Source organism: Zeus faber (assembly GCF_960531495.2).
Source record: "Zeus faber genome assembly, chromosome: 1".
NCBI lineage: Eukaryota > Metazoa > Chordata > Actinopteri > Zeiformes > Zeidae > Zeus > Zeus faber.
In genome coordinates, this window is record NC_137193.1 from 42,195,169 (window position 1) to 42,220,371 (window position 25,203).

The 25,203-nt window shown below is 43.3% G+C and overlaps 1 protein-coding gene across 1 annotated transcript in view; it reads right to left on the bottom strand.

Annotated features, from left to right (window-relative positions):
* celf5a (cugbp, Elav-like family member 5a) overlaps positions 1-25,203 on the bottom strand; it is a gene marked incomplete at its 3' end in the record, with an annotated part of 227,347 nt that overhangs the window by 176,951 nt on the left and 25,193 nt on the right. Inside the window, exon 2 of the mRNA XM_080013585.1 lies at positions 24,716-24,798. Within this exon, the coding sequence (XP_079869711.1) occupies positions 24,716-24,798 (83 nt within the window). The remainder of the gene's footprint in view (positions 1-24,715; positions 24,799-25,203) is intronic.

Below are 25,203 nucleotides of genomic sequence, written 5' to 3' on the forward strand. Positions count from 1 at the left end.
TCTCTAATAATACTCCTCTCCCCCTCCGGCGTCAGGGCTATTCAAAGTAGGAACCCAGTGAGAGCTTCATGTGTCATCTGCCGTGGTAATGCACTATTTCTTTTCATCTTGGGGCGATGCCTGCTTTATCAGTGTATAAGATGTATGGCAAGACAATATTAATGGTCTCGTTCCCCCCTGCAAAATGAGAGAAGCCTCCGAAAAACAAACAATCTGTTCTTTCTTCTCAAGGCAACTGAGCAGGTATATCAAAGGGGAGTAAAAAATGAGCGCTGCTCGGCTGTTTGTCTCCACGGGGTCCGGAGAAGGATGTTCTTCCTGGAGCCAGAGCTGGAGCCCTGAGAGGGAGACGAGGCTTCCAGCCCGACCGGGACGCTGCACCGGGCCATGAATGAACACTGACACCGTAAAGCACGATAAAGCTTAAAGCACTGCTTATGGAGTATCAAAAAGCCGCGCACGGGTTGCTGACAACGCAGAATACTGATAAGATAAGTAATAAAATCAATTGAAGCCTAAGATTTTGTGTTACCCTGCACTGAATCATCATATAGTCAATCACCAGTGTCAGCATTATGCACATCCGTCTCAGAGTCTCCGTCTATCCCGGATTCATCTTTAGTGGGTTTAAAATATTCTGGAAGGCATTTACAGAGTCTCTACTCTTACTAAAGGTAGTGAATTCTCTTGGAACAAAGCTTGCTAGGATGGGAACATACCAGTATTGGAAAATATGGATGAATTTATTATCACCATAATCATAGGGCATTTTGACACTTATATATTACAAATATATACACACCAATCGAACACAATATTAAAACCACCACTAATAACCACTAATATTGTGCTCCAGTAGCTCTTCCGTGGGATCGGACCAGACGGGCTAGACTTCGCTCCCCATGCGCATCAATGAGCCCGTGGGCGCCATGACCCTGTCACTGGTTCACCGATTGTCCTTCCTTGGACCACTTTTGGTAGATATTAACCACTGCATACCAGGAACACCCCACAAGACCTGTTGCTTTGGAAAAGCTCTGACCCAGTTGTCTAACCATCACAATTTGGCCCTTAGTAAAGTCGCTCAAATCCATACGCTTGCCCATTTTTTTCATGTATGTATGTATCTACGTATGTATGCCCATATATACAGTATATATATATATATGTATGTATATATATATATATATATATATATATATATATATATATATATATACATACACAGTATATACACATACATATTTACATATATACAGTATACATATATACACACACACACACACAGACGTATATATGTATATACACACAGACAAACATATATACATACACACAGTATATCAAAAACTGAGCATCATCACACGGAATTGGAATCAGTCTGAAAACACATTGAAACTACCTGAGATATTTCAGACCTCAACAGATAATGCAGTTCTTATCTTCCTTTCAATATTAATACTACATACATCTTGATGGACTTTATACCCCTGAGAGACAATTAAGGACAGTACAGAATTATCGCCGAACCATTTATATATTCAGGATCAATTTTTTGGGAAAACAAAACTAAAACTAAAACAAAGTGCACTATAATATGAGGCGCTGACTGGGCGCAACTGCTCCATTTTTTTGGGCCATGTGGTGAATTGATGCAAACAGCAAACTGTGGGTGAAAAAGAGAAGGATGATTTAAATTAAGCCATAGAACCCTTCTGGCTGATTATAAACCCTAATCTTATTCAGAAACCCAAACAGCTATTTCAGATCTATAATCCAGTGAATGCCTTATTTTTATCTGTGATTTTCAATCAAGCTTGATTTAGTTTCTGATGAGACTCTTGGTAAAACGACACCCAGGCACAGACCGAGATTCTCTAATGAAGAACAGGTTAGGAAAGGTGCATTAATAAATGAGGCTTTGGCTCCATGTTTGTTTTGTCATTTGCTTCTTTGGCCCTACAGACGCCTTCCTGCCTCCTTCTCGAAATGGGACGGAGTCTGGAGCGGGAGGTGGGGCAGATTGAATCGCTATTTATTTATAAGACATGGACATTTTAATAATACAGGTTTATTGGAAAGCCAAGGCTGCATTCAGCTGTTTATAATGCTCTCACACCTCCAGTAATGCATGGAAATGTAAGGATGGGCTATTGGGGCTGTTGAGGAGATATATTACAGCAGGGAATTCCTCCTGAGCAGCGTATTAAAAACACTAAACCATTAGCCAGTGGATCTGGGGCTCAGTGCTCCCCTGGTCTCCACATGCCCTTACTGTTTCGCTCTCCTGAGAGACTAAAATTAGACCTGACATAGACACACCCCCACACACAGACACATAAATACATAAATACACAAATACACCAGCACACGCACGTGCACACGCTTAAACATTAGCATGATTATATTAGTCATTTTATACAGCACATTACCATTACAGTGACCTATTTGTTTTTGGGGGATTTTTCTGGCTGGGCTTAACATTTTACACAGCGCCCACTTTGTGCACAATTTTTGGGGCTAACAATTAAGATACTCCATCAAGGAACATGTCAATTAAAAGGACTTTAAATCCCAACTGAAACACAGAAATTGAGGGAAATTTGTATGCACTGGTTTTTGTTGAAAAAAAACAACAACAGTGCATACAGTGCATGTTTGTAGGCTCCAGTAGGCTCTGGGGAAGCCTGCGGCACTCGAGCACCCACAATCCCGAGAGGAGTGGCGCCACCGCGGAGAGGGAAAAAACGCCTTTGAAGGGAACAGGATACACGGAGAGGGGAAGACAGAGAAGAGATGTAGAAAGAGAGGACGAGAGAGAGAGAGAGAGAGAGGGAGAGAGAAAAGAGAGGAAGATTAGGGACAGCGTAGGGCCGTGAATTTAGACAGCAAACCTTTGAAGTATTTTTGTCCCGTGCATAAATATAGACGCCACATGGATAGAGGCTGGGACGGTCCTTTCTCCTCCCCTCTGTGCACCTTCATGATTTAGGAATAAGCACAGGATGCTAGGGCTGGACGATAAATTGTCATAATATTGATATTGTGATAAGAGATAAGATATCGACTTTGTCTTAAAGGCTGCATTACAGTAAAGTAAAGCTATTATCTGAACTTCATTGACCGTTCTAGCTGTTTTAATCTCTGCATCTTACTGATGGCCATATTAGCCACCTTACTAATGATTGTTTCTCAAATATTTCTTGTGTGTAAATATCTTATGACAGCACCAATAGTCATCGTCAAATCATAGACATGAATACCTGTTATATATATATATACTGTATATATGTATATACACATACACATATTATTATTTTTTTTTTTTATTATATCACCATCATCTCCATCATGTCCTCTTCACCAGAGCAGGAGGAGGACAGACAAACAATGCTGACCCGAAGTGTCGAGTCTGTTTGGAGCAGCACAGCGAGTGGGGGCTGAGCCCACATGGGTCGAGGTAATTCAAAGCAGTTCTGCAGCCTGACAAAAGACATAAATCAAAGCCTTGCATTTTGGTTTATACAAAGGCTGATCTAAAATTACAGGTCAGAAAAGCAATTACTCTTTTCTGAGGTCGTCAAATCAAATAAGAAATGTGTTTTTAGACACAGAGACGAAAGGCGGCCCACTGGATGGGTGTCATAACATATTGGAGTCCAGCCCCGAGGTGGTAAGAATTGTTTTGCCTTGCAAAAATTATTTTCTATAATGTGCAATTTTTTTCCCCACAGCAAATGGCTGAATGCACTGAACAATTTTCACTCAGGTCAAAATCTATTGGATTCCTGACCACTGCTGCCCCCTCTTTCTTTGCTCCCACAGCAAATGCCATATAAATAATACACAGTGTATACTATATACGGTATATAAATGGCACAGTTTTGATCATTGAAAACTAGGCTTGGGCGATTGGATGAATAATGTTCATCCAATATATGTTATATTATCGGCAAATATATATTACATCGGCAACTGGCGATTCCATCCATTGGCGGATTTTTGTCCTTTTATTTTGCTAATTTAATGACCTGTAAAGCGCAATTCAAAGCATGCTGTATAGGAAGGAATTCCGTGCGCCGTCCGGTGCCTTTCACCCTGTCTGGAGAAATAAATCCCCATAAACCCCGTTTCCAGGTCATTCGGAAACGGGGTTCATGGGGGAAACTTTATCTTTCTTTCTTCCTTCAGTGGGGTTAAGTTCGGTTCAGATATTGGAGGGACAGCGCGGCAGTGCAGAGTGTACTTTAACACACCTGTTACCGGGGTTTGGAGGGACTGAGAAAGGGGCTCCTTTCTCCAGGATAATAACACAATTTGATCATTTTATTTTGCTCCTCCGCTCTTTAGCCATTGTTGTGAGATTTTAGCCAATGGCCCCAAAAAAAGGAAAAGAAAAAAAAACGGCTAATTAAGCGATTGTTTTAACCGAATCCCCACAATGCGGCCGGTGCGACCCGTGGCTCCATCCTTGGCCGCGTTTGCAAAGACGGAAAATCACTGTACTTATTTAATGTACTTTAGCTTGCTGGCTGCGTCCGGCTGAAAACCAAAATAATCCCATTTAGGATTGCAGAAAAAGAGGGAGACGGGGGCGCATGGAGAGGCGCACCGGGGTGCCCGATTCACAAAATGTCCTAGTCCGGAAGGAAATTTTTGACATACTGACATATCAACACAATTGACAACTGGTGTTCATATGAATTACCATCACAATTCTGCGTTCACCATTTCAGCACCACGGACAGTGGTAGGCATAGACTGTGTTTTCTCTCCTTTCAACATCACGAGGCGTTGCTGTAAAACTGTAACAAAGATACTGGATTAAATGAAGACACTAAAATGATTTTCCCCCAATTATTTGCGACGTCAAAGAAGAGAATTAATCATTAATTATCAAACATTCAATCAAATGTTCAAACAGACAGCCTAATAATGACTTAAAAGCATCATCCCAGCCCCCAGTTGTCAACACACCCTATGATAATCCTGCTTGGGGAAAACACACAGCCAAGTGATGCAAGCAAACAAACAAGCGAACAAACAAATTAAAATGGCAGGCTATAAAAGCATATAGCCCTGATTTTTGGAGCCAAAACTCCAGTTAAATCCTCCATCTGTTGAAATGCATTCCCGAGGTGATCCTGAAACTGTGCACGCCTACGTGCAGAAAACTCCGGCAGGAGAACAAAGACAAACATTTCAGAACCCCCATGCACCTCTTGCACCACGGCTCATGGAGAAGGACCCCCCCCCCCGCACTTACTATGAGCCTAACATGGAAGTGCGTGGGTGGGTGAAAGCTGCAAGATGTGTGATGCACTTCTTCAACGCGGCTCTGAAATTTGAAGACAACCACGACGCTTATCGTCACTTCACTGTTCCGAGAACAGCATTCATGCTCCCACGACACACACACACCCCAACTTCAACATGTAAAACGTATCTCAGTGTTTGCCGGATAACTCTGAAAAACGAAATGTTTTTAAATTACTTTTCCAATTGGTTTTCAAAGTCAAGCTGTTTGTCATGTGCACATTTAAAAACAAGTTCCCTAGTACAATGAACTATATTATATATTTTTAAAACTGCCCCCTTCCCTCTTCCCCCCTTTTTCATTGCCCAGTCCATTCATATTTCCAGTCCACATCAAAAGCAGGACTAGCACATTAGAGCCCACTTCGGCTCAAGGAAAGAAGCCATTTCCACAATTTCTCAGTGGAAGAATAATACGGTCTTCATCCTGTCACCCACGGTGTACTGACAGAACCCTAAAAAAATCCTGTGCCACGTTGTGCTGCAGCCACAGCGAGCCACTTGGATTGAGACGACCATCTTAATTCAATTCAACCTCGTGCTAATGATCCTCGTTCTGAGGACCGAAAAGGGCTTAGAGTTTAACTCATTAGTCTGAGACACTGAGACCACACAAGGCCCAAGAGATATCCGCCACCGAGTATTAACTTACCCCTGGTGACAGCTGTGCACACACACACAAGCGCGCACACACACACACACACACACACACACACAATCTGACTGATTGGCATCCGAATCTTTCGAAATTGAGAGAATAGATTGAGCTTTAGTAACCGCAACTTCTGCTTAAACTATGGAACTCTCAATACTGTACAATACTCTCAATCAATTTGAACGATTCTGACGCCAATCACTCAGACTGACTCCCAATCATCCAGAAATAAGGTTTAGGAGAAAATTAAAAAATAAAAAATAAAACACCAGACAGATTTTGGTCTGGTGTTTCAAACTCATCAAATGCATCCTTTGAATGTGGGTCTGTGAAGCCCTTTTAGAATGTACCTGTAGAGTGATAGAGGGTATTTGTACATATTTTCCTCTGCTTTTAGCAGATGATAACATGTTAAACTGTCATATGAAAAGAGAATGGACGTCCACTTTGTTAAATGCATCTGTGATTCACATGAGGATAGAAAGAGATTCTCTGCCTCCACAAAGCATTAGTCTCGCCAAACACTTAGAGTGTCAAGCGTACAGGTAGAACATAATTTGTTTTGGAACAGTGTGATCGCCTCAAAAAGATACCGGTGAATAATGCCGCAGCCGGTGCAGGTGATATTACTGTGGAGAGAGGCATTGTGGGAAACGACCAGAGAGGAACGATTTCAGTGTTTAAATCTGTGGAACAGTTTCTGCCTCCGGTGATGATTATTGTGAACATCCTTCACTTTGGGCTTTACAAGGACCATAGAAGTTGTTGTTTGCTTAGATCTCTGAGAAGTGCGTGTTCCCAAATTGTTGAAGGAAAAAATGGTTCACGGGATGTAGAGGGCTATTGAGCCTGAAAGTAGGAAAATGTTTTTTTCATGTTTAAGGTGCAAATAAGGTGCCTTTGACGAGTTGGTGTTGCTGGAGACACTTTCTTAGCCAGCCAGATCAAAGGATAGGTTCTGGGTTCTTTTGCAAACAACACAACAAAGCATTTTGTTGCATGTATTAGACCTTATTTTCAGAGATAACAGCACAATTAACTGAGATAGAAATGTGGGCAACCTCCCAACGAGCTTCAATGCATACTAAAGGGGAAAATGATTTACTCAGAAAATAAACAAGTATAAATGTCTTATCTTAAAACATGAGTCCGCAGTACAGACAGAAATATATAAACAATATATAAAATATATAAACATATTTTTCCAAAAAGTAATCAAATTAGAATTTCCAGTTTGTAAGTAAAATGTATCATGTCGTGTGGACGTTTACACTGTTATACTGAGAGAAATTCTGCAGCTCAAATAAAAGTAGCTGAAATAAAAGCATTCGAAACACAAAATCAGGGATTGTCCATTATCCAAAGACACTTTGGACGTCCGTGCGCTTCATTTCTCCTGGTTTTTAGAAGCTGAATTGTCTGCCTGATTTGACTGCACTAAAGCCGGCTGAAGAGGTACAATTCTGACTCCTCTAATTGCGCAGCCATCCATGAAAATAACTCTGTGTTACTGCAGCTCATGCAAAACAATGTTTTAATGCGGTTTTGGATGAAAAAAAAAAACAAAACAAAAAAAGAAGCCACCCTTTGATATCCGCTGACTGTCTTCCAGGCAAGAGGAACAGGAGGCAGCAGCCTTTTCTCTGTTGCTTCGGCCTAATGTGAGATAATCTGGAGGCTGTGGCATCAAACTCTGGGACATCCTAGGTGTTATGTTGATGGCGTTAATAGAAACTTAGCCCAGCTCGTCCCCGCAGGGCCCCTCGCTTGCATTTCCATCGGGGAGGAGGCAGGGATAGGCCGTCTTCAAAGCCGGCCGCGTCCCTTCTGTATCGACCAGGCTCCTCTGTAGCCTCAGTGCTTCCTTTCACAGAGGATTTGTCTCACCAGCTCTGCACACGGCAACACAAAACCTCCAAAAAATTGAAAAGTACTGTCGCAAGAACACGTCCCAAGCTGAGCTGCAGCCACTGCGATTCCTGATGCCGTCTTAACAGCCGCATTGTTTCCTTATTGAGAGCAGCTACGCGGTATATAAGGGGCAGCGCTGCAGGCCACAGCAGGCAGCTCACTGGGCGTCGCTATGACAGACCACCGGGCCAACATGAAATAATCAAACATGTTTTACCTTCGGAGCTGCAGCCGCACATAAAAAATAAGCAATATTTCATCGCTAAAGGATGGCTCTTTTTGCCTATTTGGTTTTCGGCACACAAAAAAAAAGAAAAAAAAGCCACAAATAAATAAATAGATAAATAAATAAATAAATAGATGGATAAATAAATAAATAAATACATCTGCTCTGATAGGTGAGGCCGAGGTGGTCTGACATTTGCTTGGTATTTGTAACGTCTTTTTTTCCCTTGGCTAGCACTCCATAGCACTGCTGATAATCTGTCAGCATTCGGCCCTTTATTTCCTCCTGTCATATCACTCTCTTTTCAGTAGTTAACAGAGATGAGGATGGGGGGGGTTAAAAACACAGCAATAGAGAGAGAGGCTTTTTCTTATCCTCCATTCTTCGCTACACCCTGAAATAAACCCGGGCAGAGTAGCCCCAGCTCGCCACAGGGCTTTCGTCGTGGAACATTGTGACAATAAATCTGCCTTCATCAGACGCTGGTCATTCAGCGGACGCAGCCTAAGTGCTTTTAGATGTGTCGGACCGCATGACGGACTCTCCCTGTGCCCGCACGGCTCCTCGTTCGTCCTGAGTGGGAAGTTACTTAAGTCTGTCAGCAGAGGAAGGTTCTGGCAAAGGGGAGGGTACAGCGAGGAGAAGCAGAGAGGAAGGAGAGGAAGAGGAGATGAAGGGCGAGTGTAGCCCGATGGCTGGGGAACGTTTGTGTGACGCTGCAGTACAAGGCCACCCAGGAGACGCATCTGGGGTAAGTGTGCAAGTCATCATCATAATGTGAAATGATTTTGAGATGGGATATAAGATCAAAGAATCAAAGGCGCCAGTCTGATGACAGATGAAAAGGGGAAGAGAGGGCGGTTTCATGCTTGGTTATATTTGGATAGTCAAAGGACAAAGGAGAAGCCCTTTACATTAAAACACAGGAAATGATCCAAATGAAGAGAGAATGAGACATAAAGCACCAGGCCTAACGAAGTGTTTTCCCCCATGGTGTCAAGCAGACTGATTGGATCATTAATAATAAATTATTATAAGAATGGCAAAACTGCTACTCGCTGGATACTCAGGCTCATGGGGCCCAGTGGTTATCCACATTGCCATGGTGATTTTTTTTAAACATGTCACAACATTACATTTTACACAGCATACATTTTCCTTCTTCAACGTTTTAATGCAGGGCCAAGACTCAAACACAGATAAGGCTTCCATTTTATGAATATGAATAATTGGTTATGATATGCCGTAGATCCAAGACACAACACAGCTGTGCTTTACTGCAAAGACGGAAGCCACATAAAAATGTAATTGCTCGCCTTTGTTCAAATCAAAATCAACATTTAATTACCAGCCAGTCCTGGTCGGTGGACAGAGCTCCCATTTGAAAATGTGAGAAAAATGTTCTGCTGAAAGGTAGGTTAGGGTCTTGTGTAGCATGAAAGACAACATTTAATTACGTCATATTATTATGATAACTAAAATGGATCTAGTCTCATATCACAATATTGATATTATATTGCTGTATCGCCCAGACCGATCATATTGATCTTCATATCCAATCCTAAATATAGAAACAAGATTCCTTTTTGTTGGTGTGTTGCAAAGCACAACTCAGTCAGCCAGGATAAAAGTTAATCACCTGTGTAAAGAGGCTTTTGTTTTTAATTGTTCAAATTGTTAACATTGTACCGTGCTAAGGACCCAGCACAATCTCTTCCTTCCTCCGTGTCTATTTTGCATGTACATCTTTACATACAAGACACATACCAATGTCAGCTTTGTCTTTTATTTTTTCGACATGCTGTACATTTGAGCTCCATTCGATCGGTGTTGAATGCTTTCGAAACCTCACTGGCGTCGTCGTTGTAGCCACTGTGTCACAAGCCGGTAATTCTGCGCCAGCCTTAACTTTCTTTGTACATACAGTATGTGCCCTTTTTAACATGAATTGTCGTATCAAAACGTCAATGGTGGGATAAGTGGAGGGTGGCCCACCCACTAATAGTTGTGGTGGGGGGAAACAGTGCACGTACACGCACCACTCTCACACATAAATCATCCTGGCAACGGGACAACATATGTAACATACGCGATGTTACAGTACTACAAAGCCACCCACAAGATCCTGCTATATATGGTCTGTAAATGTTCGGCCATAAATTCAGCGCCCAGGGACGGTGAGGGAGGAAGGGGAGGGAGAGGCATTGTTTTGCTGCTGGGGGAGGTTTTATGTCACCCCCCCGCCCCTTCCACCATCATGTATTAATATACTGAAAACCAGAGCAAACAGAGACTGGTTCAATATGAAAAACAAGGACCATCTCCGCCTCTCGGGGAATCGAGATTCATCAAAGCTGCGCGACAACTTTGGCATTTCTTTTCCTTCATCTCTGGCATCCCACTCTGAAAAGATTTTTATTGTTAGATATGATTTAGTCCAAACTTCCAGGGATAACAGTGGAGCTTTGATCCAAACAGTTATTGTACTGTGCGGTATTGTACTTGAGGTTTGAGACCGATTCTACGGAGAGACTTGAGTCGCACTGAGACTGGCCGACTTGCTCTGATACCGCTGATACCTCACCCTCCATTTCCTGCCCCTCATCTCTCAGTCTCTCTGGGGCACCATCTCATTTCTTTAACTAGATTCAAATATCTCTGTTCTTATTTCTCATTCCATTTCACTCACATCTCCTCTCCTCCTTCCATCTCCCTCTGATAACCACATCCTCTCTTTCTCATACTTCTGCCCCCTCCATTTTCTCTATTTTTGCCTCCATCCAATCTGACTTCAGAGCCACTTCCTGTCAGAGAGAAAAATAAAAAAATGAGTGAGAAGTTGCACCGAGCACATAAAAGGAAGCCACAGAGCGTTGCGCCGCTAAATTGCATCCTCCGAAACATGGCATGCTTATATGTGAGCCACAGCTGTGCAGAGGGGACTCGCTAAAGTGGAGGAGCATGTTGTCTGCACACGGCATGCTGCCCGCTCACAGTAGCACTTCCAACACACGCACTTACACACACACACCCACACACACACACACCCCCCCCCCCCCACACACACACACACACACACACACACACACTCAAAGCACAACACAAAAAACACACACACACACACACAAGGCACTAACAACCTTTGCTCAAGACAACACAACCCAATGATGTGCGTGTCCCACCGGGCCCTTTCACGGATATCAGATGCAGACATGCTATTGGTCCTGGGTGGAGCTGGTGGGGGTGTGATGGGGGTGGGGGGTGGAAGGATTTAGTGTTTCACCTAAATGTGAGCTTGCTGCCTGGAAGACATCCAGTAGACTGTTTTACCCTGAATTATTAAATGCTGCCTCTTATTGCAGCTGGGACTGAAATAGTTTAGAGGCCATAGACTCAAGCTACTGGCACAAGACTATATAATTTATATTCTCTGCTATTTTTCAACCACACCAGCTGACTTCTAATGTGGTGCTGCGAGGATGCATGGTGGAAGAAAAAAACCTTCACAGATCTGTCAGTAAAGTATTTGTGTGTGTGTGTGTGTGTGTGTGTGTCTGTGTGTGTGTGTGTGCGTGTACACACACACACACACACACACACACACACACACACACAGACACACACATTTATACACACGGTACATATTTATATATTATTTTTTACTTGCACTGTTATGTCAACTTTTAGTTCTGTACTGTACCGCCTGAATTTCCCCCCAGAGATTACTAAAGTATTCTTATCTTATATAATTCCGAATATAATTGAACACATTTGGTTTGATCAGGCCCTGCGGTGCTCGTGCCTGTTGAGCTGTGCTCTGCAGCCCAGGGCTCCGCAACTCGGCGCTCTGCAGGGCAGACGACAGAAGCCTTCCCCACGAGCGACTGTTCCTTATGGCGCCTGGCTGCACTGCGAGCACCCGTCCTGACAGCCCCTGCTCTGCAATGCAAATACACACTTCCGCATGAGCGCGCCCATCACCGCCACCCCCGGAACACTCATACGCTGTGTCATTACCCTGCAGGGCCCGTCCCTCTCCCACAGCCCTGAAGATGGAGACGAGAGGGGCTGGGGCCCGGGCAGCCATGATGGAGGGTCGCCACGGGCTGTCTCCACTGCCTCCACTCATGCCTTCTGTCACTCATCTCACTCCGTTCGCCCCAAGGCCACGTGCACTGTATTGCATTAGTACTGATTTTCGCTGACAAACGCTGGCTGCCTGTCCAGGCACCCCCCCCCCCCACCCCCCACCCACCTACCACCACCCCCACCCCACCCCCGGACACCTCAGCACACCCGGGACGACCAGATCTGCCTTCCAAATGAGCCCCCTGGCCACGGCAGCGAGTTTCGCTTACAATTTAGAAACGACGTGCGCACACACACACGCAGTTTCTCAAATGAATACCTGTTCCTAAAACTGATGAAGCTATGCCTTCCACACATCAACACGACCCGCCCTCATTGCCCCACACCTCCTCATTTCTCTCTCTCTACTTTTCTCTTCATTCTTTCATCTAAACATTTCCACCATTCTGTCACTTCATCCCCTCTGTAATCCGTCATGCACCACCACTCGCCTCCTCTCTGCCGAACTCTAAAGGTCCGGGCGGTGGGATGTCAACTCGATTAGCAGTGACACGTCTTAAGTGTGTCCTTCATTATTGAGCACAGTGACATGTTCTCTGCTTCACTCACCGTGTCTCCTTTAGTGTCATCTTGTCCATTTAGATGGTACCTGGTTCACAAGCGGCTCTATCCCCCCTCCCCCCACCCAGTTTTCTTTTCCCCGCCTCTTCACTGGTGATGGGAGGAAAGAAAATTCTTACATTATATATACTGTGTAGGCCTGTTGTAAATCTGACCTGCCTCATGACATGCATCACGGTGCGTGTTTAATCTCTGGAAGAATGATTCAGATGTTTTTCATGCTCTAGGAATTATTGCTGAATCACAGTCCTTGGATTGGACTCAGTATATTACTATACAAAACAATACTACATGTTATACTAATATGGCTTATATTACACCATATGAGGGCAGTGTATAGTGCAAGATTTCATTTCAATACAAAGGGTCAGTTTTTCGATTCAATCTCATATCAATGACACGGCTCACAATGTGTTTCCATATTGAGATTGTGAATATTTTGCACATAATGAGAAATCTGATGTGCATTACAGGAATATTTTAGTGCATAAATTCATTCTAATAGAGAACTGTAATATTACTATTTATTTGTGCCTATGGCGATATTGAATTGAAGTGAAAAATGTTTGCATGACTTCAGAACAAAGTATCGATAACGGAATTCTCAAATTGTTTCAGAAATTTAAAACAATAATCTTTTGTTGAATCGTACAGGTCTATTCGGGGGTCTGCCGTTTATCATTCCGCCAGTGCCCTCCTTTATCGCACCACCACTGTGTCCGCGGGCGGTGCTGCTACACCTGTAAAGGCCTGTGCAGGGACTCCAAGATGGATTGATGCTCTGAGTATCTGGGCCTTCCTGCTCCGCCATGCCCGCCGGCCTGGAAGGGAACCAGACTCATCTGGTCCGGCTCCCCTGGTGCAGGTGACTTATTCAAACCAGACACTGTGAACCGAGCTGGACCGGACGGCTCCAAAAGCAAGGGAGGAATATCAGTCAGCGCACACGCGCGCACACACTCACACGCACTCAGACACACACACACACACACACACACACACACACACACACACACACACACACACATACACCTCTAACCCAGATCATAGCCACATCACATGAGTCTAGTTCCAGAGACAGGCAGGCAAGCAATCTCCAGCCACAACCAGAAATAGGTTAACTAGGCTAAAAATATCAAAAACATTAATAATTCAGTTTTTTGGCAAACCTGCACCTCAAAAAAGAAACAGTACACTCCTCTGTATGAAGCGGCTTAATGGGCAGCATGTGCGCCACTTCATTTGGGTATTCGGGAAGAGTCTTCCTTCAAGAGGGTCGTGTTGTGCCGTGGCCTGACCAGAAGGGGGAGCAGCACCGCAGCAACAGCGTGTTGTCATCCGTGCCAACACGACAGATGGGGTCAAAACACAGTTTTGTGCGCTGGTCAGGACGACTAAAACAAGCTTAACTCTGTTACACGTCGGTATCGGCTTTTGGTGATGCGCTGCACATCTGATTACAGCGTGTAATTCCTGGTGTTTGACTGTAATAACTGACATGATCCTTTAATTTTGTTTTCCGTCCCTGCACTGAAACATCTTATTTTTAATCAAACAAACTGCAATAAATGCAATGACAACAGCGTTGCAATACGATGCAGTCACATCCAATTCTTCTGTTGCAGCAGCCTGTATTTTGTAAAAAAAACAATAATAATAAATGTTTTATTTTGCACTTGCAGAATGACAGCAAAAGGAGAGCATTGCATCAGAGTATTAAGGAATGTGAAATGTAACAAAATATAATGATGATGAAACTGAATTTGGGTGTTTCAGCGTCACTTGTTCTCTGAAGGCAGGTGCAGAGTGCACATCCAGCTCTTTGCTCAATACCCTTGAAAGCCAATCCTCCTGGGAGAGGAAGGCTTGTCTAAATATGTGGCTAATCTACCACATAAAAAAACAAGGGGAACCATCGGAAAAAACAGAAAAAGAGAGAAAGAGACAGAGGAAACGAGTGGAAGAGACGGAGAGGGAAAGAGAGGAGTGGGAGAGAGATGTGGAGGGGAGGGAGGGAGGGAGGGTTACACAGGGAGAGAATGAGAGAAAGCAAAGGTGCAAAGGAAGCAACAATGTCACGCAGCAAGCCCTGTATGTTTTAGTCTATTTAGAGACTCTTTGCTCCAGGGGTGTGTGTGTGTGTGTGTGTTTGTGGGTGTGAGAGAGTGAAAGAGAGAGAGAGAGAGAGCGAGAGAGAGAGTATGCGTGTGTGTGTGTGTGTGTGTGTGTGTGTGTGTGTGTGTGTGTGTGTGTGTGTGTAGGTGAGTTTGTGTGTGCTTTTTGCTCTAAGAGTGTGGATGTATTTGTTTATTTTTTATCTATGTGTATCATGACTGCGAGTGTGTGTACATTCTGTTCTTATATGCACACACACAAGCACAGAGCACAGCAGTCCTACTCTCTCAGCGATCTCTCTTTATGATGCCGTCCGCTCCTTCTATTAATCAGTGTGAGTTGGCCTCGGTAATAACCTCTGAGACGGCACAGACATAAAACTATTAGACAACCGCAATCCACAAAGCCCTCTTTATTGTCACATTAATGCATCAACACAGCTCATTACGGGAAAAAAATATAATAATAATAACAATAATAACAGACCTCTGAGAGCAAACATACTCTGAGATATTTCACTGATGGCTTGCACAGACGCAGTGTCGGGCCGCTGTGAAACATGCCGCGCTACGCAGGTTCTGCGGGAAGATCAACTGGTTTGAAGCTGAACGTCACACGGCTCTCGTTTAAGAAATGTAAATTTACACTTCCCTTCGTTGCTGCGTTTTGTGAACTATATTGTAGTCCCCACCTTACCAGGGGAACGGAACCCGGCGAAGGTGTTTCCGTTTGCACCTTGGAGACATGCCCACGGCTACGATAAAAAGGAAGCTGGCGATAAAAGGCCCAATAAAAACAAAGAAAATCTTCATTTTAACCGCAACACACTTGTCCTTGTGCAATTTATAGTATGTGGGATGTATTTTTAATAAAAGGAAGAACCTTGGGCCTGCCTTCCACTCCTCTCATCGCAGCTCTGCTTCCCTTAGTAGCCGACACACTCGTGGTGCCCAGGGGCTAGAAACACCCCCGCACACACACACACACACACCCCAGCTACAAGGCCTCCCATCCTGCCATCACCGATTGGCTTCATATTGACTGGCCCACTCCACCCCTGACCTAAACACCAACCCGATTCAGCCAGACACACACACACACACACACACATACACCCTTGAATTATTTAGCCTTTGCGGCAGCCAGGGTGGTGAGCGTGCACACGGACAGACTGGACAGTACCTGATGACCAGTTGGATGGAGAATATTCGTGTGTGTGTGTGTATGTGTGTGTGAGAGACAGAGCAAGAGGTCCAGGCAATGTGAGGAGCTCTGCAGTGCGTTGAGGATCCAGCCTCATTTCCACAGCACAAGGTCGGCCTGGTTTCTCCAGCACAGGACTGCTCCCTGCTCCTATTTAAGCTAAGCCCGGGAACGAACACACAGACACATGCATAGACACCCACACACACACACACACACACACACACACACACACACACACCCCAACAGCACAAATACCATACTCAGAAATACCGTAGTCACAATTCTGCACGACCACTCGCACAGGTATATGTGGAATAAAGAACACTGCACGAGAGAGAGAGGAAGAGAAGGAGCGATTTATAGGGAGTAGATCTACTTAAGAGTGTTGACATTGGTGGAGCCCACAAGTGTCTATGTGTGTGTGTGCGTGTGTCTCACAGCATAATCTCTTCCCCCGCTTTCAATGGGCTTTTTTAATGCAGATGCTATTTCCATAAACCTGCCTGCTGAATCAGTGCCATCCTCGTGCACTCACACCCCGGGTCAAGACGCACTAATACCCGCAGCGGAGTGCACGCTGTGAGCGCGCATGCTGCGAGCACCCACGCTGCGAGCACGCACTCCACCGCCAGCCTCCACAAAACTGCTGTTATCCACAACACTAGCACCATCAAAATAAATGAAAGAGGTTTTTTTTCTTTTCTTCCCCACCACTAGCTAAAGCTAATCGGCCTGTCATTGAGATTATTTCTGAGGTATGTAGGCGCACTGGAGGAGTTAACGGAGGAGGGTGGAGGATTTGCCACGATGCCACGAGGCTCACATGGCGTGTGAGTGAGGACGTCTTTTTCTGCGCCAATCCAGAAGCGTTTCGTCATCAAAACTCAAATGCATTTTCTTTTGGATGGCTGCAGAGAAGTAGATCTCCGAATGAGATACCGGTCGTCTTTTAAGTCTCGTTACGACAACATGTTGAACTTTCAGCTGAGGCAAAGCCTGAAAGTCAAAAACTACCCTGCATCAAATTAACTTCTTTACTCAAAGAGAGTTTAATACCTTGTCGACAGGGTTGGGTACTGCATACTGTATATAGAATTTGGATTATGTAATCAGATTATGAAAATAACTTTCATCAACCCAGATTATATGTGGTTGTAGTTAGATTTCGAAAGGATTACGTGATTACTTAGTGTTATCGTTTATTATTATCATCATCATCATTATTAAGAGACATCTTATTTTGGTAGGACCAATTCTGAATGCTGACTTTTTTTTAAACCTCAAGTTTCCTCATTATTTTTTGGGGTTCTTTGAGACTTGAAAAATGTATACAGTAGATAGACGATTAAGAATATATGTACAAGGAAGATATACTGTATGATTTACAGCGATTTGCAGCAAATACCAGATGAACCTGCTTAATTTAAGCAGTTTAAGCCATGTTTTTGTTTTTTTTTCTTTTTATATCACCAAGTACACTGATCAGCCACAACAGCAAAACCACCTGCCTAATATTGTGTAGCTCCCCGTCATGCCGCCAAAACGGCTGTGACCCGTCGAGGCATGGACTCCACAAGACCTGTGAAGGTGTCCTGTGGTATCTGGCACCAAGACTTTAGCAGCAGATCCTTTAAGTCCTGTAAGTTGCGAGGTGGGGGGATGGATCGGGCTTGTTGTTCCAGCACATCCCACAGCCCAACACCTTTGTCATGTTCCTCAAATAATTCCTGAATAATTTTAGCAGTGTGGCAGGGTTCATTATCCTGCTGAAAGAAGCCGCTGCCATCAGAGAATATCACTGCCATGGAAGGGGTGTACTTGGTCTGCAACAATGTTTAAGTAGGTGGTATGCAGTGCCAGCAAGCTGCGATGCACTTTTTCCGCAATTTGTGCTACAGTGACTGTGGCTGGCTTTGTGGGATCGGACTAGACCAGCAAGCCTTCACTCCCCACGCGCATCAATGAGCCCATGGCTGCCCATGACCCTGTTGCCGGTTCACCGGTTGTCCTTCCTTGGATCACTTTTGGTAGCTACTAACCACTGCATACTGGAAAAACACCACAAGACCTGCCATTTTGCAAAGGCTCTGACCAAGATGTGTAGCCATCACAATTTGTCCCTTGTCAAAGTCACTCAGATCCTTACGCTTGCCTAATATATCCCACCGCTTGACAGATGCCATTGGAACAAGATGATCAATGTTATTCACTTCACCTGTCTGTGGTTTTAATGTTGTGGCTGATCAGTGTACTGTATTCACAAGGGGCCTAATACAATACCAGGCATGTGCAACCACACACACACACACACACACACACACACACACACACACACACACACACACACAGACACACACACACACACGCGCACGCTGAATAACACACACCTGGTCAACTGTCAGAGCGTCTCCAAACCTGCAGCCAAACTAATGTCAGTGTCTTTCCCCCAGTCACACCTCGTGGCAGCATTTACATTCCAGCCCAGTTCACTTAATTTGGCCCAGACTGTTCCTTTCAGAAGCGAATGTACAACAAGGACATGTGGACAACATCATCTGGGAACGCTGAAAAGTCTGTTATCACAGCAAGAATTAACCATGTGGCGCCAAAGCTGGAGCGCTCAAATTAGGTCAAATCAGACTACACGCATCAATACAACAATCACCAACACAATCCGTGACAATCAACTTCATGGTACAGCAATTCATTTGACTCTTCAAAAATCTCTTGATTTAGTCAAATAATAAACACGTGACATTGTTTTTTGTATTCTTTCTTTTGATATGAACTTAAGATAACAGTACTTCAATGACCGCAGGCATAACAACATATTTTGTGTGTTTGTGTGTGTGTCTGTGTGTGTCTGTGTGTGTCTGTGTGTGTGTGTGAGTGTGAGAGGGCTAGAGTGTTTGCTTCTAATTGCAAGTAGGTTGCCATCTGTGTCTGATGTAATAACAGTGTAATTCTGTATTGACCGTCACAGGGAGACTCTCTTTGTTTGCTCTCCCTGACAGGAAGTGCGCGTAGGACGTGTTGTGTCGGAGTTCAACTCAGGAGGGAAGGCTGACACCAGCGCTTTGAAAACCCGCCTCACTATTGATTCAACCTACCAGAGTCATGACACCCACCTAAAAAGTACACTGATTTTCGTGGCCCCCCCTCCTCTGGTGGACATCCATAATGTACAGCCAATATCAACCATTTGCATCTGAGTTAAATCTCAGCGATTCTTCAAAAATCCATGAACATTTTGATATATGTCATCATCCTACGACCCCCACAAATAATTCTGGGCCCTCCATAAGCTCCCTGAACCTCATGTTGAGAACCACTGCTCCAGCTGATCCTAGCGGCTCTTCTGACATAAGACACTGGAACAAGGTTACATACGATGTGCGCGCACACACGCACACACACACACACACACACACACACACACACACACACACACACACACACACCTAGAATGAGAGTATTTTACTGTGTTTATGTGTGTTAAATGTGTTTCACAAAATGTATTCATGTAAATAGATGTCTATACTGTATATACGTCTATATTTGCACTGAAATAAGCTGTTGCAGGCATTCAGGCAAATTAAAACAAACACAATCCATTCCAGTCTCTGCCCTGAGCATTTGCCAAAAATCTAAATGCAGAAAATAAAAAACAAAAAAAAATCTTAAATACTTATATTTGTAAATGTGAGTTTAAGCTGGATTAACACCTTTTAAGGACCCAGTAGATATGGATTAGGTTCCAGATTGATCAGATGACACCCCCCCCCCCCTTGTCCCCCCCTTTTAATAACTAATAACTCATCTCCCGGGGATCCTAGTTTACATTAATTAAACCGTAGCCCCTGGCAAGCTGCATTTCAAGCTGGAATTTGCAAACAAACAACTGGCATATTAATTGACGGACTGGGATCAAAAAACCGCCCTGGCAACAGAGAGGCCCTATTTTTAAACCCAACTTCAACTCCACCCAAATGTTAACATTAAAAGCTTGAGATAGCGATTCATCAGATAAAACTTACGAGTGTCGAGTGCCAGCCATCCTGAGGAGAACCAACTACTAGATGGTTCGATTTAGTCTATCGCCCCTATGCCAGGGTCGGACAACCGATTTGCACATCAGGACCGCTAGCCCATAATGGTTTGTCTATTTATCGGTCTTATTGAATGTTTGATTAGTTAAAAGGACCAAACAAGGGAAGCAAAATATCACTACAATGCCTGCCTGCACAGCACAAATCCTGCACGCACACACAGCACCACGAACAGGTTGTGATCGCTGTTACAGCGATAATGTCATCTTGGAACCTTTTTCGACTAATGAGCATCAGGGGCAGGTAGGCTACCTACTGTAAATGATCAATAGTTTTTAGAAAATAATATAAAGAATATTTAGGATATTTAGAAAATTTGGCACGCTGGCCTGTCAGTTCCTCCTGACAACTATTTGAAGGGCACTGGGTGAGCCTTGCGTGCTGCAAAGTCATCCACAATGCGCCCTATTTCCACCTTTTGTCATTTTCAATTGATAACATGGCCAATCCTCTCATTCCATCCTGTCCCATTGTGCTCCTCAGATAGTTTTTAATTTGTTTTAGTTTGGAGAATGTGCGCTTGGTGATGGGAAGAGTCAGAAACTGTTGAGAAGTGATCAATTATGACATACTATACGGATCTTGTTGGCAGTTGTTGATGGTGCAGCATTTATTACCTGCCATACATTGGGAGGCGGTTCCCTCATACATCTTCATGTTGTAACATTAACTGTGAGCATACTAATAAAACAGCTACTCATGCAACACAACATTTCAAAATTATTTAATTAATTTAATGGTTTTATTACAACTCATGACTCAATTGTTGTCAGTTTACAGCCAAGGGTGAGCATAATTCCTATGTGACTTAGGCGGTATATTTACAGTTGAGAGCACTGCTTGAAGGTATGGTAATGCTTTAAAGGTGACATCGTATCAGTGCTCAAACCAATAATTAAGTTAATACAGCTTATGGGCCCGCCCAAAATTCCAGGGGGCTGCACAGTCTATTCAAGCCGGGCATTTGGCGGCAGCCCATAGTAGGGAGGCCCTTCTGGCATTTGCTGAATTGCCAGATGACCGACCCATCAGTGAACACATCTACTTACCAGCATATACCGAAGGAATAGGGGTGTTTTTGTTTTGATTTTTAATCAGGATATAGAAGGACAAGGGATGAAGGGAGGAGGGAGATAGGCAAGGGGGAGCCGAAAAACACAGAAAAAAAATTATAATCTGTCTTTCCTTGTGATTTACTTTGATCTTTATTTATTTGTTTTTTAAATAATGGTCAATGGTTCCATATACATTGTCTGTCTTAGGGGAGGAAAATATGAATACAGCAATCCATTAATAGAAAATTACCTCAATTTCAAATAATTGCTTTAGTTCTGAAAACATTTCTAATGTTAGAATCACAACTAAACCCAAATGTGAAGGTCTGTCTTTGATTCATATTATAAATGAAATTTTATTGGGTTATTTAATGTTTTTTGGGGGTAAAACAGCAATTTCAAGATGTCTGCCTGAGTTCAGATAACTCCAGTGCAGGATTTACTCTCATTTTCAAACCTAGTTTACCATCATTGTATGGTCTTAGTAAAATTGCATAAATTAATGAAATAAATATATATACATGTACAAATACGTATGTATGTGTGTGTGTGTGTATATATATACATATACTGATTTATAAAAGTGATCATTAGCCCTGGTGTGTTAATTACTAGAGTATTGGGCAGGATATTGATGAGACGGCTCACAGTATGATTCTATATCAATATATTGGCATATTATTCTTGACGTGCGATACCAAAGTTTTGCTGAACAAATACAGCGTAACACAGATTTATTTCAATCCAGTTTTGACTACTTAATTTGAGCAGAAAACGCTTATACAACCTCCAGAATAAATTGAAATAACAGAATTGAGTATCAGATTTTTTTAACCCAGTCTTGTTTATTATGTTGAGATAATGGGGATTTGAGGGTATAGAGGAATGCATTTTTATTCTAATGTCATACACCAGCTCTTGTGTGCGTGTGTGTGTGTGTGAGTGGCACTCGGGGGACGGGGAGGCAGCGGCCGTACAGATTGCTCGGTGAGGGCTGACACCCATCAACGTCTGCCTGCTTCATTTCTATGACACGCCCTGATCTCAGGGAGCGGGAGAGGTGGTGGAGAGACAGGGGAAGGGCGAGGGAGGCGGGGGGAGGGCGTGAGGCAGTCGAGGAACGCACATGGTGGGTGGGGAAGGTGGGGGGTGGGGTGGAGACAGGGAGCCCAGCAGGGAAGCAAAAGCAGGATTCAAGAAATACAAGAAAAGGGTAACAGTTTCATCACTCGCTAGTGAGAGGCAATGTACTGCAACTTTCAAAGCCTGTGTGTGTGTGTGCGTGTGTGTGTGTGCGTGTGTGTGTGTGTGCGTGTGTGTGCGTGTGTGTGTGTGTGTGTGAATGAGAAAACAGGAGCATGAAGAAGAGGTATTTGGGAACTGAAAGCGAGCAGAAAACGCAAGCCACTTGTAATACCACGTTAGCACACGCACACACGATGACTGTTAAACTCAATTACCACAAATTACAATGAATTACACACTGTTACTGTCATCGAACGTGGTCTTCAATCCTGGTTGATTGTTAAATCTTTCAGCGCTCCTCTATTTTAATAGATGGAAGGGTTCCAAAAGTATTTTACAATAAATTACAATATATGGTACGGTATGGTTTTTCTAAAGGAGAATATGTTACAAGACATAATAACTGTACGTCAGCTATTTATTGATTATTTCGAAAAAAAAATGGAAATATATGACTAATTAATATATTTTGGGACAATATTGGTAACTCCTTAATTCTTTTCATTTACTCATACTTTAAAAATTAAAATGAGCAATAATAGCTATAGCTAATATTGCTATAATAGCTATATTATGCAATACATATAATGCATGTCAGTGTTACAACATACAAAATAATACGTTCAATAAATATGAAGATACTATATTATTTAGTTGCTGAGAATAGTGTAAAAACAATGTTTAACTGACACAAATGATTGTCCATTAGATCCCTTACATGGCCCATTCCCCTGATGTACAGGGGAAGGTCTTGTTAGTGACGCCCCTAATTTATACACCCAGCCACGTCCAGCATTTAATCCCAGTGGTGGGTCAGCCCCGATGGCCACCCTGCGAGGCGGCACAATTAATGACTCCACGAGATGGGAGAGGAGAGGGACGGGCGGGCCAGACCATAAGAAAGAAAGAGAGAAAGAGAGAAAGAGAGAAAGAAAGAAAGAAGGAAAGAAGGAAAGAAAGAAATGAGGAGAAAGAAAGAAATGAAGAGAAAGAGGGTGCAGAGAGAGATCATTTTTATAATTTTTACGCACTGCTAAACACTCTTACAGTATATGCCCATGCGAAGACATCTTTCTGGCATTTTCTCCAAGAACAGTAATTTTTTTGGGTCTTATTTAAATGCATTTAAAGCAGGAGGAAACGCCTCAGGCCTGACTCTCTGGATTAGAGAAACAACTTGTTTTTCCAAGAAAACTGCTGGTGAAATGGTCCAAGTTTACAGTAGTTGTATTTACATCTTTAATTAGAAACGAGGCCTTTTGGATGGGTTGTAGCTGGATTTTGCGGCTTCCTTATCCAAATTGGCGCTCAATTTGCAATGTTGTATGTTGTATATGTTTGTTTGCAGGACATTTTGTACAATTGTACAAATAGCAAATCAAAGGAAAAAAGCTGTTTTTTAACTACTACCAATGAATAAAGAGTCATTATCTGATCACCTATAATGTCATCATCATCTATGCATTCCGCATATCATAGAAACAACTGGAAATATTTGAGTACTTTCCTAAACAAAGAACCACGGGCCAAAAGTTACAAGAAAAAGAAAATACTGTGATTTTGCTTGATTTCCAAGCATCTATGAAATAGACAATCTTGTGTTTAGACCATTTTGTGCGGAAAAGTCGCAGCAATTCTGCTAAATTGCAAACTCTCGTAAATATTGCACAGATGAATTGTTGCATTCATTATGTAAATACTCTTCAAACGACTACAGATATTGAATAATAACTATAAACCAACACACAGACAGACACACACACACACACACACACACACACACACACACACACACACACACACACTCTACACATGCATGCACACATTCACCAAAATACAACATCCGTCCCATTATTTTCTTTTTAGCATTTCTTTCCCCCGAATGAACACATTGGCATTTGATGTCATTGACTATAAAGCGCGGGCGGAGTGTATCTGATCAATGGCGGCAATATTCCCTTGATGACAGTGACATGAAAAAGTTGAAAATCAGGTCCTTCAAAGGCCTGAATATTGATTGAATGGCTTTCCAAAGGGGTTTTCATCTCTGTGCAAGGAGAATGCCTGCTGGTGTGTGGCTGGGTGCAGATGGCATGGTTGACTGTCACAGTGGATGGAGAGAGGGCGAGAGAGAGAGAGAGAGGGTTGTGGGGGTGGCTGGGAGACCTACCCCTGGCAGTGTTTTCTGTTCGTGGAGGGCGTTCTGGGCTTTGATGGCCGACTCACGGGCGCAGTAGGTGAGGAATGCACAACCTGCAACAGAAAGCCCCACCGGGGGGAGTGATGGTTAGAACTACGGTCAACCTGAACACAAATGAAGGATGAGGACAATTGAAATCATACATAAAAAAATAAATAAATAAATAAAAAGTACTACTCAGCATAGCAGTGAGTACGACATAAATGTTCTTGGTTGAAAAAAATAAAAATAAAAAAAATAAAGTAGCCAGAGCGATGCTCGTGAAATAAAGAATCAAGTAAGCTTTGATCTCTACATCACTCAGAAAATAATGAGCTCTAATGTCCAGTTATGGAGTGATCAGCGAGCGGGTTCTATAGACGGGAGGCCAGATTATTCCGGCAGCTTTGCTCAGCCCCGGCGCACCGTGCACAGCGTGCCAGCTTTCCATCAAACGCGATTAGTCTCAGGACCCCGTC